Source organism: Prunus mume, linkage group LG3 (assembly GCF_029339155.1).
Source record: "Prunus mume cultivar Tortuosa linkage group LG3, ASM2933915v1, whole genome shotgun sequence".
In the NCBI taxonomy this organism is placed as follows: Eukaryota; Viridiplantae; Streptophyta; class Magnoliopsida; order Rosales; family Rosaceae; genus Prunus; species Prunus mume.
In genome coordinates, this window is record NC_142700.1 from 28,568,554 (window position 1) to 28,588,044 (window position 19,491).

Consider the following 19,491-nt stretch of genomic DNA (forward strand, 5'->3'; position numbering starts at 1 on the left):
GAGCTGCATGGCTCGGACCTAGATGATCTGCCAGTTGAGCGGGAGAAGTCCTCGACCAAGCTTCCTCATTCTTCCACGAGCAAGTCTTCCGTAAGAGGGTCTCGTTTGCTGGGAATGTCCATATGGGAGTTGCTTCTTCATCTGCCGGGATCAAGCGCCTCGTCGGCACGAGCAGTAAGAAGATCAATGGCATGCGGAGGTGCAGGACATTCAGCTTAGGTATCCGCTCGAGCGCCTAAAACCCATGATCTACTCGGAAGCTATTGAAAGCGAGGTTTAAGCCGCTTGTGCGATCTTGGGATCAAGCGAAAGGAATTTGTACATCTGTCTAGCAATCACGACTCGTCTGCAAAGCCACGAGCAGTCAAGCACGGGTGACTCAATGTTGCGAGTTTCGGCCAAGAGAGATAAAGAGTCGCTTTCGAGCAAAGAGTCGTCTGCTCGAGCAAAGAGTCCTTAAGTTCTTGTGAACTGCCGATCCAGGAGTTGGTGATAGCTCCACTGGTCAAGTTCGACACTCATGTTGAAGCCACGGAGGCATCCAAGCATGAGATCGTTGCTAATGCGTACAAGCTGGGATACTTGGATTGCAGGAATAGTGCTTCTCCTTGTTACCCTCTCGAATATGAAGACGGTAAGTAGCTTTATCTTGACCTGCCCCTACTCAAAGTGAGCAGAGTAATGTTGTGGATGAAGAAGCGGTTGAAGAGCAGATAGCAGATGAAGCTGCAACGGAGGAAGACAACTCTCAAGGTGGCGTAGCTGATAAGGCTAGACCATATGCGAATGAGTAGGCAGGTGAGGCCGTTGAGTAGATGGTGCTGGTTGGCTGCTTTGTTATGGAATTTTCAGTTGCCTTTCAAACTTCAATTCTCATTGTATCTTGTAAGTGTACGTCCGGAGACATAGCACTTGAAAGAGATTCCATTGAGTTTGTACTCGTGAAGTAGCTTGCCCACAATGGAGGTAAGGCTCGTCGCCTGTGTGAGTATGTCAGGGACATGACGCTTGAAAAGACTCCATGAAGTTTGTACTCGAAGAGTAGCTTGTCTTCAGTGGAGGTGAGGCTTGTCGCCTGCGAGCATATGTTGGGGACATAATACTTGAAAAAGACTCCATTGAGTTAGGTGCCGTGGAGCGACTTTGCTGCAATGGAGATGAGGCTCGTAGCTGCGGCGTATGTCGAGGACACAATGCTCGAAAAAGACTCCATTGAGTTAGTGCCGTGGGCGCTTACGCAATGGAGATGAGGCTTATCGCTGCGAGCATATGTCGAGGACACAATGCTCGAAAAGACTCCATCGAGTTTGTGCCGTGAAGCGACACATGCAATGGAGGTGAGGCTTGTCGCTGTGGCGTATGTCGGGGACATAATACTCGAAAAAGACTCCATTGAGTTTGTGCTTGTGAAGCGGCACATGTCTGCAATGGAGATGAGGCTTGTCACTGCGGCGTATGTCGAGGACACAATGCTCGAAAAAGACTCCATTGAGTTCGTGCTTCGTGAAGCGGCTTATCTGCAATGGAGATGAGGCTTGTCGCTTTGTGGCGTATGTCGGACACAATGCTCGAAAAAGACTCCATTGAGTTAGGTAGCCGTGGGCGGCTTATGCGCAATGGAGATGAGGCTTGTCGCTGCGGCGTATATCGGACACAATACTCGAAAAAGACTTCATTGAGTTTGTGCTTTGTGAAGCAGCTTATCGCAATGGAGATGAGGCTTATGCGCTGCGAGCGTATGTCAGGGACACAATGCTCAAAAAGACTCCATTGAGTTCGGTAGCCGTGGAGCAGACTTTGTCCGCAATGGAGATGAGGCTCGGAGTATGATCTACGGATAAGCATGTCGCTTTTCATGTAGTATCTTGCAGCCTTTTGCTTGATTTTTATGGCCTCGGACTTGTCCTCGGGCAGGTTTTCATTCACTAGATAGTCAATAATTGGGTCTTGCCAGCTAGGATCTTCATCGATCTGCATCAGGTCCGGCTGCTCTGCCTCTTCTATGCTAGGCTGGTGAAGGTGCTCGGACCGGGATGGGCGTCAGGCCGGGTATCGGTAGCCGAGCCTAAAGCTTGCTAGTGCATCTGCGTGCGCGTTCTCTGCTCTGGGAACTTGCTGGATGGTGAAGGTGGGAAACGCCTTCAACAACTCTTGGACTTTGTCAAGGTACAAGATCATCCTTGGGTGCTTCGCCATGTATTCTCCTGAGGCTTGACTTGTGATTAGCTGGGAATCTGAGTAGATGGCTAGCTTTTTATTGATAGCTCCTTTGCCAAGCGCAAGCTAGCGGGCAATGCCTCGTACTCTGCCTCGTTGTTTGAAGCCGGGAAGCCAAGCGTGATAGCTTGCTCTAGCGAGGGTTCCATCTGGGGTGATGATGACGACGCCTGCTCAGCTCCTTTCAGTGCGGCGCTCGTCTCTGCGCAAGCGCCACATGTCTACAGGTTTGATGAGGTCTTATCTGCTCTCGAACTTTCCTTCTTTTTTGACCGACTTCTCTTCTTGGTGATGGTGTAGATGCGCAACAAAGTCTGCTAAGGCTTGAGCTTTATTGCAGTCTTGGCCGGTAGAGGAGGTCGTATTAACAGCTCTATAGCCCACTTCATGAGTCGCATTGAGAAGCATCGAGTGTGGAGGATTGATCTCAAAGGAAAGTCGGTCATGACGATGACTCGGTGAGCTTGGTAATAAGGTCGCGACTTCTCGCGAAACCATAAGGGCCAAAATGAGCTTCTCAATTTGGTGCGAGTCTGCATCGAGAGAGCTTTGGCGTGTAGAATATCGGATGTTGGGCCCCAAGTTCTTCTCGGATGAGAGTGAGCTGGCCGAGTTGGACCTTGCAGTACGAACAAGTCTTCATCGAGGCGGCTTTGAGGCGGGGAGGTGAAGTAAGGTAAGTCTTTAGATTCTGGAAAGCTACTTCGCACTCTTCGTCCCATTTGTCTTTTTGTCCTTTCTTCAAAGTTTTGAAGAATGGTGCACTGTCGATGAACTTTGAGAGGAATCTGTTAGGGGCATTGCTCTGCCGTCAGGCTTTGTATCTCCTTCACTGTGGAAGGCGGCTTCATCTCGAGAATGTCTTTGATTTGGTGCGGGTGTGCCTCGATACCTCGTTGCGTCACCAAGTACCCTAGGAACCAGCCAGACGATACACCGAACGTGCATTTACTTGGATTCAGCTTCATGCGATATTGGCGGAGTAGGTGAACGCCTCGGTGAGGTTTTGAGATGGTCGCCGGCAGGGCTTTAACAAAGACATATCGTCCACGTACACCTCCATGGTTCTGCGTCGCTCCTTGAAAATTTTATTCACGAGCCTTTGGTAGGTTGCTCCGTTCTTGCCCAAAGGGCATGACCTTATGCGAGGTCCTTCTTTCGATGATGAAAGAGGTCTTCGCCTTGTCATCATCGTACATCATAATTTGATTATAGTCGGATAAGCATCCATGAAGTGAGCGGTGGTTGCGGAAGTTGAATCCACGGTGATCGATTCTCGCGGTGGGAAGTTGTCTTTAGGGCACGCTTTGTTGAGGTCGGTGTAATCAACGCATACTCTCCATTTTCCCTTTTCTTGTTTTGCCACCAGAACAACGTTAGCCAGCCATTCAGAGTAGGAGACCTCTTCAATGAAACCGGCAGCTAGGAGCTTGTCGATCTCGGCTTCAATGATCGCGACCCGCTCGGGAGCAAAGTTGCGTCTCTTCTGCACCACGGGCTTGCTAGCAGGGTTGACATGGAGCCGATGGCAGATGATATTTGGGTCAATGCCAGGCATGTCAGATGGTGACCACGCGAACATGTCTTTGTTGTTCTGGAGGAAAATGGTCAGCTCTATCTTCTAAATGCAGGCTTAGGCGCGAGCCGATCCGCGCTTTCTTGTGCAGGCTGGTGAGGATCGAGGGGTACTAACTCAGCGTCTTCCTCAGGCTTCCAACCTTCTTCAAGGGAGCCTTCCGGGCGGATTCCCTCATCTCGATCCTTCTTGGTTGAATTAAGCGCGAGCCGATCGCCTCCTTCTGGTGATCGGGATCGGGGTACTAACTCAACGTCTTCCTCGGGCTTCCAACCTTCTTCAAGGAGCCTTAAGGCGGATTCCTCGTCTCGATCCTTCTTGTTTGGATTACGGCATGAGCCAATCTGCGCCTCTTTGTCCGGCTGGTCGATCGGGTGGTACTAACTCAGCGTCTTCCTCGGCTTCCAACCTTCTTCAAGGGAGCCTTCCGGAGGATTCCTCGTCTCGATCCTGGTTCCTTAATTGCTATTGTGAGGCAACTTCCTTCCTTTCGGGTTTGTATGCGCTAAGAGCGCTTCTGCCTCGTTGGCGGCTTGCATTATCTTGGTGTGAGCTGCGCTGCTTGCTCTTCTTGAGCCCTTGGGCGGTGCATCTCCTGCCATGGCTTGGTCGCTGTTGATTCGCGATCCGCCCGGGGATGGGATAGCGGATCTTCGATGTAGGCGGATGTGGCGACCTCGATCTTCTTGATCCACGGTCGGCCCAGATTCCGTTGTAGGAAACCTCGTCGATGACCATGAAGGTCTGTGAGCAGACCACTGGGGGTGAGTGGACATCCAAGTCGATCGTTCCAATAGTGATTGATGTGGCCCCATTGAAGCCGGTGAGCGATCTGGCAAGTTTGCTAATCTTGGGCTCGAACCCCATCTGTTGGATAACAGATAGTTGCAGGATGTTGGCTGCGCTGCCCTCATCTACATGAACTCGCTCGATCACAGCTTGTTCAATTTGGATGCAGATGACTAGGGCGTCATTATGTGGCAGGTCAAGCCCGATCAAGTCCTTCTTCTGGAAGCCGATGATAGGTGTATCCCCAACAGCTGGTACTCCCGTTGTGACTTGGGAGACATAAGTTGCCTGCGCGATCTTTCTCTTGCGCTCCTTGGTGGTCAGCCCGGACTCTTGGGAGTCGGCTAGAATGGTGTTGATTCGAATGACCTTTTGGGGAGGTTCCTTGGCAGCTACATCACGATCCTCGATCTGCTGGATAGCCTTCTTTGCAACGAACTCTGTGCAATGGCCCTCTCTGACCAGCTCCTCAAGGTGCCTTTTCCAAGCGTTGCAGTTGTTGGTGTAATGGCCGTGCTCCCGTGGAATCGCAGTGATTTGCTGGTGTCTCTTTTAGAGGGGTCTCCTTTCATGGGTGGTGGTCACCTCACCCACGGCTTGTCCTTCACCTGAGCTAGGATCTGGTTGATTGGGATAGCGAATTCGGTGAAGGTCCTTGTTTCTAAGCTTTCCTCTTGGGGCCGCGATCTGCGCTTATCTCGGGCTTTTTGCTCGAACTTGTTGCTCTTTTGGCTTGCCTGCTTCGTCGGGTGGTCAACTTGCTTGCTAGCTTTCTTTGCGGCGATCGATCATCGTCCCAAAGTGCGTAGCGCTCTGCCGTCGTGAACATACGCCAAGGTTTGACTTGGAGTTATGGCCACTCGGTATAGCTCGTGCTCGGTTGGCAAGCCCTTCTTGGCGAGGATGCAACAGTCGTTGCATCCTATGATGTTAGCCTTCTCGACCTTAAAGCGAGTCTCGGGTAGTCTCGTAGAGACTCGTGCAGCTTCTTGCGCAGTTAAACAGGTGGTCTGCATGCTTTCGACCGTCTTGTAGGAGGTGTACTCCTTTGTGAAAATGATGGCGAACTCCTTGAAGTTGCCTATTGACGCGGACGGTAGAGTGTGGAACCAATCTGGTTGCTCCTCGCGAGTCGCCATCGCGAACACTTTGCACATCGGGCCGTCGCCTTGTACAGGATCATGGTGCTCTTGAAGTGCCTCAAATGGCTCTCGGGTCGAGTCCCCTTGAATAGAGTGATGGATGGCGTTGTAAACCGCTTCGGCGGCGGAGCTCGTTCCACCTCGTCGGTAAAGGACGAGTAGTCAACTCGATCAATTTCCTTGCATAGGGCCTCCTCCGCGCTTCCTTTGAGTTGGAGACCTCGGAGTTGGTCATTTACTAGCTTTGCGACATCCTCTGCTCGCAGGTTGGAGTCTCGGGCGGCGTCTTGGTGCCTCGGCGCGACCAGCTAACTTCTTCCTTGGTTCCCAAAGGTCGATCCTTGGGTGCTCTGCCGTGAGGCGATTAGGAGATTGAGTTTGTGAGGATTCCTCTGCGGCCGCAGCGTGTTGGTCCTTGAGCCCGGAATGGTGGGCGTCGATCGTCACCCTGCCGCAAGGAAGGTCGTTGGTCGGCGCCTCTTGGTGCCTCGGCGTGGTGGCTAACCTCTTCTCCAACTCCCAAGGGTCGATCCCCTTGGTTGCCCTGCCGGTGGGGCAGGAGAGAAGGTTGAGTTTGGGAGGACCCCTCCACAGCTTGTCGCGACATGTCGGACCTCGGCGGTGGTGGCGTTGATCGTCATCCTCTGCTTGCAAGGAAGGTCGTTGGTCGGCGTCTTCGGTGCCTCGAGCGTGATTGGCTAACTTCTTCTCCGGCTCCCAAGGTCGATCCCTTGGTTGCCCTGCCGATGGGGCAGGAGAGAAGGTTGAGTTTGGGAGGATCCCTCCACAGCTTGTCGCCGCGACCGCTCACGAACTCGAGCTCCTTGTGGACCTAAGCGAGCACGAACATTGGATTGTGGGCCTAGCCTCTCGAGCACATTGGTCCTGGGTTCTAGCCTCGAGCGACTCGAGTATCGCTCGCGCGGTATCTGCGTCTCGCCTGCACGATCTCGCTCTCTTCCTGCGGTTTGCCCTTGTCTCGACTAGCCTGGGACCTCTCGAACTCGCTCGCCAGCATGCTCGTGTGCCCTCCTCTCCTCGTCATGGGGTCCAAGGTTGGGGCCTTGATTCAAGTTGATCTGCCTGAGTAGCTGGCCTGCCAATGAGGTTGTTTTGATCATCGACCTTCTGTGTGAGTTGATCAACCCGCGAGTTAAGGTCCACCTGACTGCTCGGGTCAAGTAGAGTGGTGTGCATTGGGCCCAACGGCATGTGGGCTAGGGCTCCATTAGACGCGTACACAGGTGCATATGTCAAGTGTGATCGCAGAGGAGGGAGAGAATGGATCTGCTCCAAGGCTGGGACGATGTCGAGTAGCCGTGGGGTGTGCACCTGGTCATTAGTTAAGTGGTGTGGCTGTTGTGCTCCAGCGGCGGGACAGAGCGAGCAACTCCGATGTCGGGCGTTGCAAGGCTGTGGAGGTCGAGGGTCATGTGGCGGCTGATGCAATTCCAGCAGTTGAAGGTGGCTGCAAGGCGTTGGCAGCCATGATTCCGTGCGGTTGCATTGAGGTTTCCACCACAAAACCATGAGATGGGCCCATCGTGGTGGCATTACTCTTCGAACGTCTTGTATCAACCATGGTTGTTTGAAAAAATGTGTGAAAGATGGATTTTGAGCACGCTTTGAATATATCTCGCGCTCTCAATGAAAGCACCAATTTGTGGGAGCAAATTTCGTCCCACTAGAATATTCGCCAAAGATTCCTTCGTCTTCTCCACTTCTCTTTCTCCCTGCAAAACATGATCGGGGTAAAAGGACCACACCCGGGTGTTGGCCAAAAGGCCCTCCGATGCCTAAGTTAGGTAGGGTATTTCAAGGAAAGCAGGGTGGCAGGAGCCGTGTGTGGTGGCGGGCCTTGTGTCAGAGAGAGAAAGAAAATGGTGGTTAGGGTTTGTGAGAAATAATTTCTGCAGAGTTTGGTAGGAATTTAGGACGTACCTTGACCTTTGTGCGTGTGCCAAGTATTTATAATGGTCTCAGAGATTAGGGTTTCGGAGGAATAATTCCATAGATGGAAAGGAATTATTCCTCCCCTATTTGGAATTGATTTGATTAATTAGGGATTTGATTTATTATGGTAAATCAAATCCCTAATCGTGGTAGGTATCAGATCAAATCCTAATTTAATTAGGTAACTCCTCATTTAATTGGGAATTGGGGTAGGAATCAAATCAATTCCCAACTTAATTAGGTAATTCTCAATTTAATTGGGTAACTCCCAATTAAATTGAGTAACTCCCAATTAGGTTGAGTAATTCCCAATTAGGTCAAATAATCCCCAAATGGAAGGAATTATTTGACCTAGGGTATGATTTAATTCGGTTCCTACAATTACATCCTTGATGGCACGAACTATCCAAGTTGGCTTCGCAAAGTGAAACTTGTCCTTAAAATGGATGAGATTGATTATGTGTTGACACAAGCCCCATCACATATTCTTCTTGACGAAACAACTACTCAGGAAGAAAGAACTGCTTATGAGAAGCATGTCAAAGATGATAGTAGAGGTAAATGTTACTTACTAGCATCCATGAACGATGAGCTACTAAAACAACATGAAGATATGGATGATTGTGCTTCCATATTGCTTCACCTTAAAGAGCTTATGGTGAAGCTACTCGTAGCTTGCGTTACAATACAATATGTGAACTTGTCAACACAAAGATGACAAGAGGGACTCCGGTTAATCAGCATGGTCTCAAGATAATATCATTACTTGAGAAATTGGAAAAATTGGATGCTCCATTTAATGCTGAAGTTCAACAAGACTTTTTTCTTTCGTCCCTCTCATTAGATTTTTCCCAATTTGTTATGAACTATAATATGGGAAAGATGGAAAGTTCCTTATCTGAGCTACTCAATATGGCTATGGTAGCTGAAAAGAATATCTTGAAGGATAAAGGAATGACAGGGACAGTTGCGATATTTGAAAAGGGTTCTTCCTCCTCTTCCAAATCCAAACTGAAAGGGAAGGATAAGGGAAAGAAGAAGAAAGGTTTTCTAAAACCCAAAGAAGGAAAAATAACAAAGAAAGGCAAGGAACCGAAAGGAACTTGCTTTCACCTGTGGAAAGGATGGACATTGGAAGAGGAATTGCAAGGATTACCTTGCAAGCTTAAAGAACAAGCCTTCATAAGGTAACACTCTTGTTCTTGAATCAATTTTCACAGTTAATACTTCTACCTGGATAGTTGAATCAGGAGCTAGTCAACATATTTGCAATTGTGTGCAAGGACTAGTGGGAAGTAGAAGACTCAGAAAAGGAGAAATGGTGCTAATTGTGGGTAATGGCACTAAGGTAGCTGCCAAAGCTGTAGGCACATATCATCTCAATCTACCTTCCGAAGAGACCCTGAAATTAAATAATTGTTATTTCATTTCTGGTTGTGTAAAGAACTTAATATCAGTCTTCTATGCTTTTAAGAGATGGATTTGTTGTTTTGTTTGACAAACTACTTTGTTCTATTTCACATAATAATCAAATTATTGCTTATGCAAATTTGATTGATGGTCTTTTTCATTTGGAAATGAATGGAAGTATTAACTGTATGGAAAAATATGCATCTAGACCTAAAAGGCCTAGAGAAGTGGATAACTCAACTAAATTGTGGCACCTCAAACTTGGACATATTAGCCAAGATAGGATTCACCGGATGGCAAAAGATGGATGCCTTGGATCTTTAGACCATGCTCCTATGCCTACTTGTGAATCTTGTTTACAAGGCAAAATGACCAAGTCTCCTTTTATTGGTAAAGGAGAAAGAGTTACAGAATTGTTGGGGTTGATCCACACAGATGTTTGTGGACCTTTGTCTACAAACGCAAGGGGAGGTTATTCATACTTCATTATCTTTACCGATGATCATTCACGGTTCGAGTATTTATATTTAATGAAGCATAAGTCTGAATCTTTTGAAAAGTTATCTAGAATTCAGAAATGAAGTTGAAAACCAAACTAGAAAGAAAGAGTACTAAAATCCTTAGATCCGATCGAGGCGGTGAATACTTAAGCACAGAAAGTTTTTTGATTACCTGCAAGGAACATGGCATCTTATCACAAGTGGACTCCACCAGGAACTCCACAACATAATAGGGTTTCTTAAAGGAGAAATCGAACCTTAATGGATATGGTTCGTTCCATGATGAGCTATACTGATTTACCTATATCCTTTTGGGGATATGCACTTGAAACAGCAATTCATTTGTTAAATAGAGTGCCATTCCAAATATGTTTCCAAAAACTCCATACGAAATGTGGTTTGGGAAGGAAACCAAGTCTTGGATATATCAAGATTTGGGGTTGTCCAGAGGAATTTTCTGAAGTTTTTGTCAGATTGTGGTTGTGATGATTCTTTTTGAAGTTGCAGAACCGACTTTACTTCCAACGGTCTAATTCTCATCAAATTATAGCCGTTGGATTGGTGCGAGATCTAACGGGTATGATCCCCTTATGGATTTGTTAGTTCCTGCTGTTTTGAGTTTGGAATTTTCTAGTCATTGGCGGTGGAGCGGACTTCCTCCAGCGGCTGGGTGGGTTTTCCTTTACACAAAGAAAGAGCAAAGCCCATGACATGAAGAGAGCCCAAATATAGCCCAAAAGAAACTCAAGATGGGTTTTCTTTTATAAGTGTACAAAGAAAGAGCAAAGCTCACACCATGAAGAAGCCCAAAGATCACGTAAAAGAAACTCAGGCCCATTTGGTTCACGGATTGAACTTCTTGGGAATAAACTTCCTATGTATAATCCCACGAGATGGGAATGGAGAGTGTCCATTCCTATGTTTGGGAACGCTGCGAAATGAGGATTAGGAAATGTTGTTTTCTCCCATTTTCATGTTTTTTTAATATGGTAAATTCATATTTTTCCATATTAAAAAAATTAAAATTAAAAACAAAATCAGATAATAGGTCATACTTTTATGAAACATAACTACTCATATTATACTTAAATCTAAAAATAAAAGAAAAAGTAAAAAGTAAAACCTAATTGGCACATGCGTTGAAACGACGTGACCCAAATTCCACTTTGGAATCTGTTTAAAACTAACAGGTGGTCGTGGGTTGTGAAATGACCAAAATGCCCTGAAAACAATAATACAAACTGAAAAACTCCAACTTGTGGCTGCACCGATAAGCTGTAGGCTGCCTACGTACCATTTTCGAAGGATCAAGCCACACGTAGTTCTTTCCTTTGTTCCTGACCTGCAATTGGTTTGTTTATTGTAAACCTAGTTCTAGGGCTGGCGTGTTTCTGGAGTAATCGGGGCTTCGTTTTACGATCCATCAACTATTATATGATCATGGAATTACCTAGACCAATATACTTGAATATGACTACGATCCAACGGTCCGAACCTATCGAACCCGGAAATCGCACAATAGGCGAGATCCGTTCGGGGTTTAAACGGTATCCGAATCAAGATCCTGAAATCCTACGCGCTCGTGAGGACTAAGGAATTATTCTAGGACTCACTGTGGTCCCCACCCTGCTGCCCACGCCGCCACACGCGCCGGCATCGCATGGTGCCTAAAGCGATAACGCTTTGCCGGAAAAACTCCAAGTCACGGCTCAAGGTTCCTACCCTACCCTAGGTGTAACACCTTATTTGGAGCCACTTTTGTTCTTGGACCTACCCCAAAAACTGGCTGGAAGTGGCCGGAATCGCACCCTCAAAACCGGCTGAAACCTAGCTTGATAATCGAACTGTTTACGCTTGGAAATTCTGAAATCCTACCCAACCATCAGCTAGAACATGGAAAATAGCTAGAAAATCATACCTCATTCGTCAATTTGGCAGCCGGAGAAGAGAGAACGAACGGTGGGAAATTTTGACAAAAACCGGGCTGTTTTGGCCATTTTCCGGCGACTGGTGTTGCTGTTAATGACGGAGGAGGCATTGGGTAGGAAGAGGGCGTCGAGCCGGTTCGTTTGGGACCGATGCCACCCCAAACGGTGGCCGGATGCGACGGTGGTGGCCCAAAAACCAAGCTGATGAATAGTAACAGGGGGAAGGGGAAGGGCTGCTCGAACCAGAGGGGAGGAAAAATAAATAGAACCCAAGTACTGTAGCTACAGTAACAAAGTTTAGAATTCCCATTACGTCCTTTTCGTTTTTAGACCTTTCCTCCTTCGTTACAACTCGAAATCCAGCGTGCCGCATGTCTACAAACTTGTTTCGTCACACTCTACGCAATGGTGTAATCGAAATTCCAAATTCCTTTCCTGGATAAAAAAGTCAACTTTTAAACCATATAAATTATTCTATGGGTATTCTAGTCCTTTACTAGAATAAAGATAATAGTTAAAAAGTTAATTAATGACCGAGTTGTTACATGTATGAGCATGTACCAAGGGCTAGTAAACATAATTCATGTTACTAAACTGAAATTAATTCACAAAACAATAATTGTTAACACACTAAAACAGAACAGAGGGGTTAAAAGTGAAAATTTATTTATTTATTATTATTATTATTTTCTCACTGAATTACTATTTTGCATTGGGTGGAATAGCTAGTAGTAGAGTACCAACCCAACAAACGGCGGAAAGTTCAAGGTGGAACAAGGTTACGAGTAGGGTGCTCTCCTTCTCTTCTGTGTCGTCTCGTCGCTCGCTCCTCTCACTCTCAGTCTCTCAGCGGCCTCCGCCTCCGCGCCTCTCTCCTCTCAATATCACGCAGGTCAGCTTCTCTCATCTCTCTGTATTTTATCCCTTCGATACTCTTGCTCCGATAACTCTCTCTCATCCAAAACTTCTCAGCCTCTCCGCTCCATCTCAGCTAACTCTCTTTCTCATCTCATCTCAATATCAGGTACGTATGTGTCCTCTAGCTCCAATTGCTCTGTATTTCAACTTTCTTTTACAGACTTAGGTTTGTGGAAATTAATTTGGGGATTTTGTTTTAATTGGTCTGTTGTATGTTTGTTTAGACCTGTTAATGAATAATGAATCAAATAGATTGTCATAGAAATAATTACCGAAAAAAGTAATGCTAGGACATCAAATATTTGAACAAAATTTGAGTGACACCATGAATGTAATTATCAAAAACTAATAAGCCTCTTAAAGAGTAATTAACCCAAGTTTAACCCAAGTTTAACCCAAGTTGCTCTGGAAGATCTCTGAAGGCATAAGAAGTAAGAGCAGAAGCATCATGTGATTCAATTTGGGTTGGGGCACTGGGTTGGGGATGGGTGGTTGTGGCGAAGTGAGGAATGGAAGTATGGTTTTCTGGGAGATAGAGGGTTAGGAGGGGCTGGGGATGTTGAATGCTTTGTTTTTTTTTTTGGTACATAATGCTTCTTCTTTCACTTTCACTTTCGACAATGATGCTTTCTTTACCTTTGTTTTTTTGGTGAAAGATGCTTTCTTTACTAATTTCTAAATACATTATTAAATTAATAAATGATCGGTTAATTCATATAGAATTAAAACTATGCTGGGTATTTGTTTACGTGTTATAAATAAATACCACTTTATGGAGTTTTTTAAAGACAAAATAAACTCAAGTGAACGAAACATGAATACCTCTTTATTATTTTTCATTCCGTTAGTTTATAAATTGATAATATTTTTTAATTAAAAATTTGAAATATACACTAAAAATTTATCCTGTGTATAATTAAAAGTAATTCTTTATCCCAAACCATGTTCGCTAATGGGCCAATAAAATGGCAATAATGCTTCAGTAATAATGCACTCAATGTTTTGTATGGATTGCTATGTATTTATTATGAATATTGGAAGTTATAGCATAGAAAATTAATAATAAATTGAAGAGAGCAACATGTAGCTTCGGGGATTGGTACATCGTTAAGGTTTCTGTATGGTGTTCTTCCCGCATAGCTCCAAGTTTTTTTCTTATGATTTTTATTTTTTGAATGTTTTAAGGTAAACAAAAAAGTAATAGAAACTAAAGTTAATTTATATGGAAAGAGTTTATATTTCTTTCTTGTTTTAGAGTTATCGCATGCATGTATGTTGATAGAGTTATCTCTTGTTTTAAAAAGGCTTCTTGTTTCATGGTTGATTCCACTTTATGCTAAAAGCTCTCCCCTTGAAATAATACACAAGAGCCAACTGGCCTTTATTGTGATTTGTAATTGAGACTTTTCTCTTTGGTTCATTGGGTCATATGGTACTGACATTCTAATTTTTCTTTGATAGATTTGTCAAGTCTGTCATTAACAATATGGCTGATATGTCATCATTTATCTGAAGTTGGACAACAGGACCTTATTCTCAACAGAGGATAATTCGGAGATAAAAGTTGCATAGTCCTTCATAACAAAGACATCTACTGTATTACCAATCGAAGATGGCTTTTGAGGACAAAGATCTTGTGGAAATCTTAGAGGAGCATAAACAAATTGACATTGCCAAATATATCAATTATGTGAGTGCCCCACAGGCAGGTGCTATTGCAACATTTTCTGGTACCACGCGCGACACCTTTGAAGGCAAAACAGTCTTGGAGCTTAGATATGAAGCGTATGTGCCCATGGCATTACGGTGCATGAAGTCCATTTGTTCATCTGCTAGATCATCCTGGAATCTCCTCTCCATTGCAGTTGCCCACTGCCTCGGCGCAGTTCCAGTTGGTGAAACAAGTGTTTTCATTGCAGTCTCAGCCGTTCATCGGGCTGATGCATTGGATGCTTGTAAATTTGTGATTGATGAGATAAAGGCATCAGTTCCAATATGGAAGAAGGAGGTTTATAGTAATGGAGAGGTTTGGAAGGAGAATTCAGAGTTCCTGGAGCGAAGGCTGGATCTTGGGAAAAAAGATGAGATGTGGAATGAAAAAGAAATTGAAGTTGAAGTTGAGAGGCATACTAGGAAGAGCTGTTGTGGGGCTAAGGTAAAGGTCATTGAGGAAGGAGATAAAAAATGAAGCTGAGCAAAGCTTCTATTTATTTATGTTTAGGAAAGATTTTCTCTGTCATAATGAAATGTAACTCTTTAAAACCTAATAATCTTCTTTTTATATAATAAGAATAGGAACTTGGAAATAACTTTGGCACTTCATGTCTCCTTTTGTGGTTTGTACACTTTATGATCTGCTTGCTTGCGTAAGTCACAAATTGTTGAACTACTCTGCTTCCGAGTTTTGGTTATTTCTTCAGACATCTCATGCATTTTATTTGAAAACAAAACAAGACACTCGTTAATTTCAGGACATGTCTAATTAATTTCACCCTATATGTTTTTTCTGATAGAATTAGCTCTGAAGGTTCAGAACGTCAGTTCCAAGAAATATTATCTGCTTTGTTGGAAATTTCTCACAAATGTATAGGTATAGGAATTCTTTCTAGGTACGTAGCTTTCTCTGTGGACCAGATACATTTTAGCTTGGAATTCTTGTTGAAAACAAAAATGAAATAGGGCATGGTGGTTTAGGAGTTAAAAAACTACAAAATTTTAACTAGCAAAATTGGATAATGGGACAGTTACTTGAAAATACTTGAGACATAATTCTTTCTTTCAAGTATTTTCAAGGTGCAAAACTTATGCTAAAAGGAATGAGATGAGAAATGTATTAAATTATGGACGTTTAATTGCATATTTATGCTTTCCTTTGAAGTATGGAGACACATGAAGCTGAAGCAATTGGTTAAGGTGAAGATAAACATCAACTTCATACAAATCCATTGACATACACAGGGTGAGAAAGGACCAGACCAAGAACTTGGTGGCATTAGCATTTAAAGGAATATATAAAATATTACAAAGAAAGAATGCTGGGCTGTAAGCCTGTAACAACAATAGCAGCCAACAGCTGCGGATCATAACAGCAAAATGATCTTCCATTCCCATACTTCTAACTAGAGGAGCAGTTAATCATGGCCTATCAGAATACAATAGTATCATGGTTGTTTATTTGGCGGAAAGGTTACCACCGGGCGGTGAAAGAAGAGCCACGGCACCATGCTGCGGGCTGCAGAACTTGTTATAGACTGCCTTGAGCTTACTCTCTGCAGCCGCAGAATGAAAAGTGTGCAACAGCTTTGCGCAGTCCCTGTTCCAGTAGAATCCAAAGTACAAAGGAAAATAAAAAAGATCAACTAAATGTCACAATAATTAGTAAGTACAAAAATTTATGAGCTGTAAATTGTGAAAGGCTCACATCAGCTCATCTTCAGAATAGCCAGTATGATGCTTGAGAGTCTCAGTCCAGAAAGGGGTCCTGTCAAGGGTGCATCGAGCAACATAAACAGCCGAAGCAGCCATCATTGAAGGGCAGTAGAGAATCGTAGCAGAATAGTCCATCAGACCCAGTTCAGCCAGAAAATACACCATATTCTCCATCTACATTTTATTATCACCAACAAACAAAAAATTAAAAAAAATTCAAACAAATCAAATTGTTAAATACAGGTTTTCACCATGGACTTGAATATCCATGAACCTCAAAATCACATACCAACTCGTCATCAGATGAAGCAGATGATGCTTTGATATAGCGCACCAGGAAGACATAAGTTGTGGGAACTGTTAGGCACCATCCCAGCTTTCCCAAGATTGCTTTCTCCATCACTAACACCTTTTCTTTACCATAAGCATTGTCTGAAATGCAGACAAAGTCGTTGACCTGCCCATTTTAACAACCAAAACCCAAGATTAATATTCAAAAAACCAAAAGAGAAAACCCACATGCAAGATACACAAACAAACAACAGTTGCTACCTCTGGTGCCCAAATTTCTTCATATTTGCTTGCAAGAAGCATTGAGCTGATGCCAACTAACTGAAGCTCCCTCCTTGGTACAACTTTAACCGAAAGGAATCGATCGACAAGGTTTATGGTAAGATAGAGGGTTTCTGGCATGAGTTCAAATTTGTGATGAACTTCTATCAACCAATCTACAAGGATTGATCTCATCTTGGCATTTATTTCTGGCTGTAAAGCCATGTACTCGTGCACACAATTCTCATCCTGCATCCATCAGAAGGAAGCATAACAATCCAATATGAGAAAGTGACAGAGAGACAGAAAGAGAGAGAATGAGTGTAGAGTTACAAGTCAATACTTCTGTGAGCTTGTAAAACTGGTAGATTTCATCCAAATATTCAACTACTGCCAACTCATTATCGGCATCAGCTGCATCAATGTCCACTTTTGGATCCTTTGGCTTACTAGTGAGTCCACAAGCAGCCTGTGAGAAAAGCAAACTCAGTGGACAATACAACAATGCAGAGCAAAAAGTAACAAAAATTGAGCCACCAAAAAAGAAATTTACTTTGCTTCGGGCACTGAGAATTGATGTAAAGGCCCTGGCATTCTTCTTTGAGGCTCCTCCTCTAGATCTCCTTCCACTAACAGCACTCTTCTCATTTGCAGCCGCCACAGCCTTCTTTGCAGCACCGGATTTTCCAGCCGTCAGCCCCCCATTAATTACTTCTATGACCGGTTTCTGCAAATTACAATAGCCAAACATTGTGATAAAGTGAGATAGTAAATTCTAAGACTTCATTGAGAAGAAGAAGAAAAATAAAAGTAAAATAAATTGAAAAAAATTTGGATTGGATTGGTACCTTATTCTTCTCTGATGGGGCAGGAAGCTTAGCAAGGATCTTCCCTTGGGCAGCAGGGGCAGTTACTACTAGGTTACTAATGTCTTGAAGAACTTGCCTATTTTTCCCCTCTGCTGCTACCTTCTTCTGCTTGCCTTCCTCTAAAATACCATTAAACTCTCAGTTTTCACATTGAAATGGGCAAACAGACCGCATCAAACAAAAGTTCAAACGAATGGATCAGCCATTTGTTAGGACACAATAGAAAAGATAACACAAATTCAATGCTAGCTCCCATGAGATGGACCAAAAATTACCAACGCTTACTTACGAGGTCAGAACATAAAATGGAAAAGACAACTCACAAAATTGTTGTTTATGAAAAAAATATAAAAGAAAAATAATCATGAGGTGGATGGAAATAGCCAACAGAAAGTTTTCGAAAACCGCACAAGGAATTGAATAAAAGATTTTAGTATAGCGACATATGAACAAAAATCTCAAAAAAGGAAAAAAACATTTCAAAAATTGGAACTTGATCAGTAAGACCCACAGAAAACAATAATGAACGGATCTCTGTTTCTCTATCAAAGCAAACAAAGATGCCCAAAAGAACCAATCAAAGAAGAACTTAAACCAAGCACATTGGTACCTCTTTGTAGTTGGTGAGGCACAACAACAACGGCTCTGGAAGCCATTTCAAGATCTTGATTTTCTTGACCGTTACTGCCAAAAACTCCTCCTAGACTCGAAAAGAACGACGACAAGAACACCTGGAGACGGCTGTTGCGCGTCTCTCTTTCTTCCTCGACGTTAATGGTCGCCACTTTCTTCAGTTCAGCCCCTCTTTCTCTCTCTCTCTAAAATTCCTTTCGATTGTCGCTTTCTCTTTCTCAGGAATTTGGGATTTTCTGAAGTTTTTGTCAGATTGTGGTTGTGATGATTCTTTTTGAAGCTGCGGAACCGACTTTACTTCCAACGGTCTAATTCTCATCAAATTATAGCCGTTGGATTGGTGCGAGATCTAACGGGTATGATCCCCTTATGGATTTGTGAGTTCCTGCTGTTTTGAGTTTGGAATTTTCTAGCCGTTGGTGGTGGAGCGGACTTCCTCCAGCGGCTGGGTGGGTTTTCCTTTACACAAAGAAGGAGCAAAGCCCATGACATGAAGAGAGCCCAAATATAGCCCAAAAGAAACTGAAGATGGGTATTCTTTTATGAGTGTATAAAGAAAGAGCACGAAAAAGCCCAAAGATTGCACAAAAAAACTCAGGCCCATTTGGTTCGTGGATTGAACTTTTTGGGAATAAACTTCCCATGTATAATCCCACGAGATGGTAATGAAGAATGTCCATTCCCACGTTTGGGAACGCTAGGGAATGAGGATTAGGAATGTCCTTTTCTCCCGTTTCCATGTTTTATTTATGCAATATTAGGAATGAAAAGTTGATCAGTTTTCCAACCCCTGGATTTATTATTATTAAAAGTTATTAATATGAAGAGTTTTTTAAATGGTCAAAAGTAGTATTTTAAAATAATAACATTGGTCTATCTTTGACTCAAAATAAAATAAAATAGCATGGGTAAATTAGTCCAAAAAATTTGCCTTAAATGCTTTCCCAAGTGAGGGAAAAAGTTTCCCAAGGTGAGCCAAGGTTATAAACTTTCCCCCTACATGGGAAGTCCATACCCATGAGTTCATAATTGTATTTCTAAGAGTGCACTACCAAATATGGGAATGCAATTTGAAACTTATTCCCAATCTCCTAAACCTTGAACCAAATGGGCCCTCAAGATAAAGCAAGAAGACTATGGGAATAAGAAATTAATCCACTAGCACCCTAAACAAAACTTGGGGAAGTGGAACTATAATCAAGAAACATGTTTTCCCAATTTCTATCCATGATCACATATGAATAAAATCATGAGATTGGTAGGACTTGACGACAAAGGCCTACTAAGGCAAACATGCTTATGCCCATAAATAAATGCAGGGGTAAGTTATAAGGGGTGTCTATGCGGGGTATCTAAGAGCCATCATATTAAATTAGACGGTTAGTTTTCAAAATAGGGTGCATTGTTAGAACTGTGTTGAAATTACTCGTTGGATGCGTTAGAACCCAACTTCAGTTCAAGATGTTTCCCTCTCACTGAAAAACTCAAAACCTCACTCCTCTCTCTTCCAATCTAACACAAACCCACTATTACAAAGATCCAAAAACCCTAGACTGGCTCTATTCTTATCAGCCT

General features: G+C 43.7%; 2 protein-coding genes and 1 pseudogene across 3 annotated transcripts; 2 read left to right on the forward strand and 1 right to left on the reverse strand.

Moving 5' to 3' along the window:
- The first annotated feature begins 7,998 nt into the window (after nucleotides 1–7,998).
- Nucleotides 7,999–8,999, forward strand: LOC148919317 (uncharacterized; annotated as a pseudogene).
- Nucleotides 9,000–12,264: 3,265 nt separating this feature from the next.
- LOC103326907 (molybdopterin synthase catalytic subunit-like) lies at nucleotides 12,265–14,750 on the forward strand. Of its 2 annotated transcripts, none has more exons than XM_008229155.3 (3): nucleotides 12,265–12,407; nucleotides 12,488–12,539; nucleotides 13,895–14,750. In XM_008229155.3, exon 3 carries the CDS (start codon nucleotides 14,046–14,048, stop codon nucleotides 14,619–14,621), a length of 576 nt encoding a protein of 191 aa, XP_008227377.2. In that variant the 5' UTR covers nucleotides 12,265–12,407; nucleotides 12,488–12,539; nucleotides 13,895–14,045; the 3' UTR covers nucleotides 14,622–14,750. The 2 variants fall into 2 exon arrangements, with proteins under 2 accessions (XP_008227377.2, XP_008227378.2); XM_008229156.3 differs by having other exon boundaries at nucleotides 13,949–14,750.
- A 578-nt stretch (nucleotides 14,751–15,328) lies between these two features.
- On the reverse strand, nucleotides 15,329–18,167 carry LOC103326905 (G2/mitotic-specific cyclin S13-7). Its single transcript, XM_008229154.2, has 8 exons — nucleotides 17,894–18,167; nucleotides 17,263–17,402; nucleotides 16,968–17,141; nucleotides 16,758–16,883; nucleotides 16,415–16,663; nucleotides 16,152–16,319; nucleotides 15,855–16,036; nucleotides 15,329–15,746 (listed from the first exon to the last, which is right to left on the reverse strand). Exons 1-8 carry the CDS (start codon nucleotides 17,937–17,939, stop codon nucleotides 15,605–15,607), a joined length of 1,227 nt encoding a protein of 408 aa, XP_008227376.2. The 5' UTR covers nucleotides 17,940–18,167; the 3' UTR covers nucleotides 15,329–15,604.
- Nucleotides 18,168–19,491: the final 1,324 nt, after the last annotated feature.

What these genes read in the sequence shown, in the direction of transcription:
- LOC103326905 (XM_008229154.2), bottom strand. Translation starts at nt 17,939, where the DNA reads ATGGCTTCCAGAGCCGTTGTTGTTGTGCCTCACCAACTACAAAGAG. An exon ending in CCCCATCAGAGAAGAATAAG is followed by an intron (nt 17,142 to 17,262) that starts GTACCAATCCAA and finishes TGTAATTTGCAG; the next exon opens with AAACCGGTCATAGAAGTAAT. An exon ending in AAGAAATTTGGGCACCAGAG is followed by an intron (nt 16,320 to 16,414) that starts GTAGCAACTGTT and finishes TAAAATGGGCAG; the next exon opens with GTCAACGACTTTGTCTGCAT.
- LOC103326907 (XM_008229155.3), top strand. Translation starts at nt 14,046, where the DNA reads ATGGCTTTTGAGGACAAAGATCTTGTGGAAATCTTAGAGGAGCATAAA.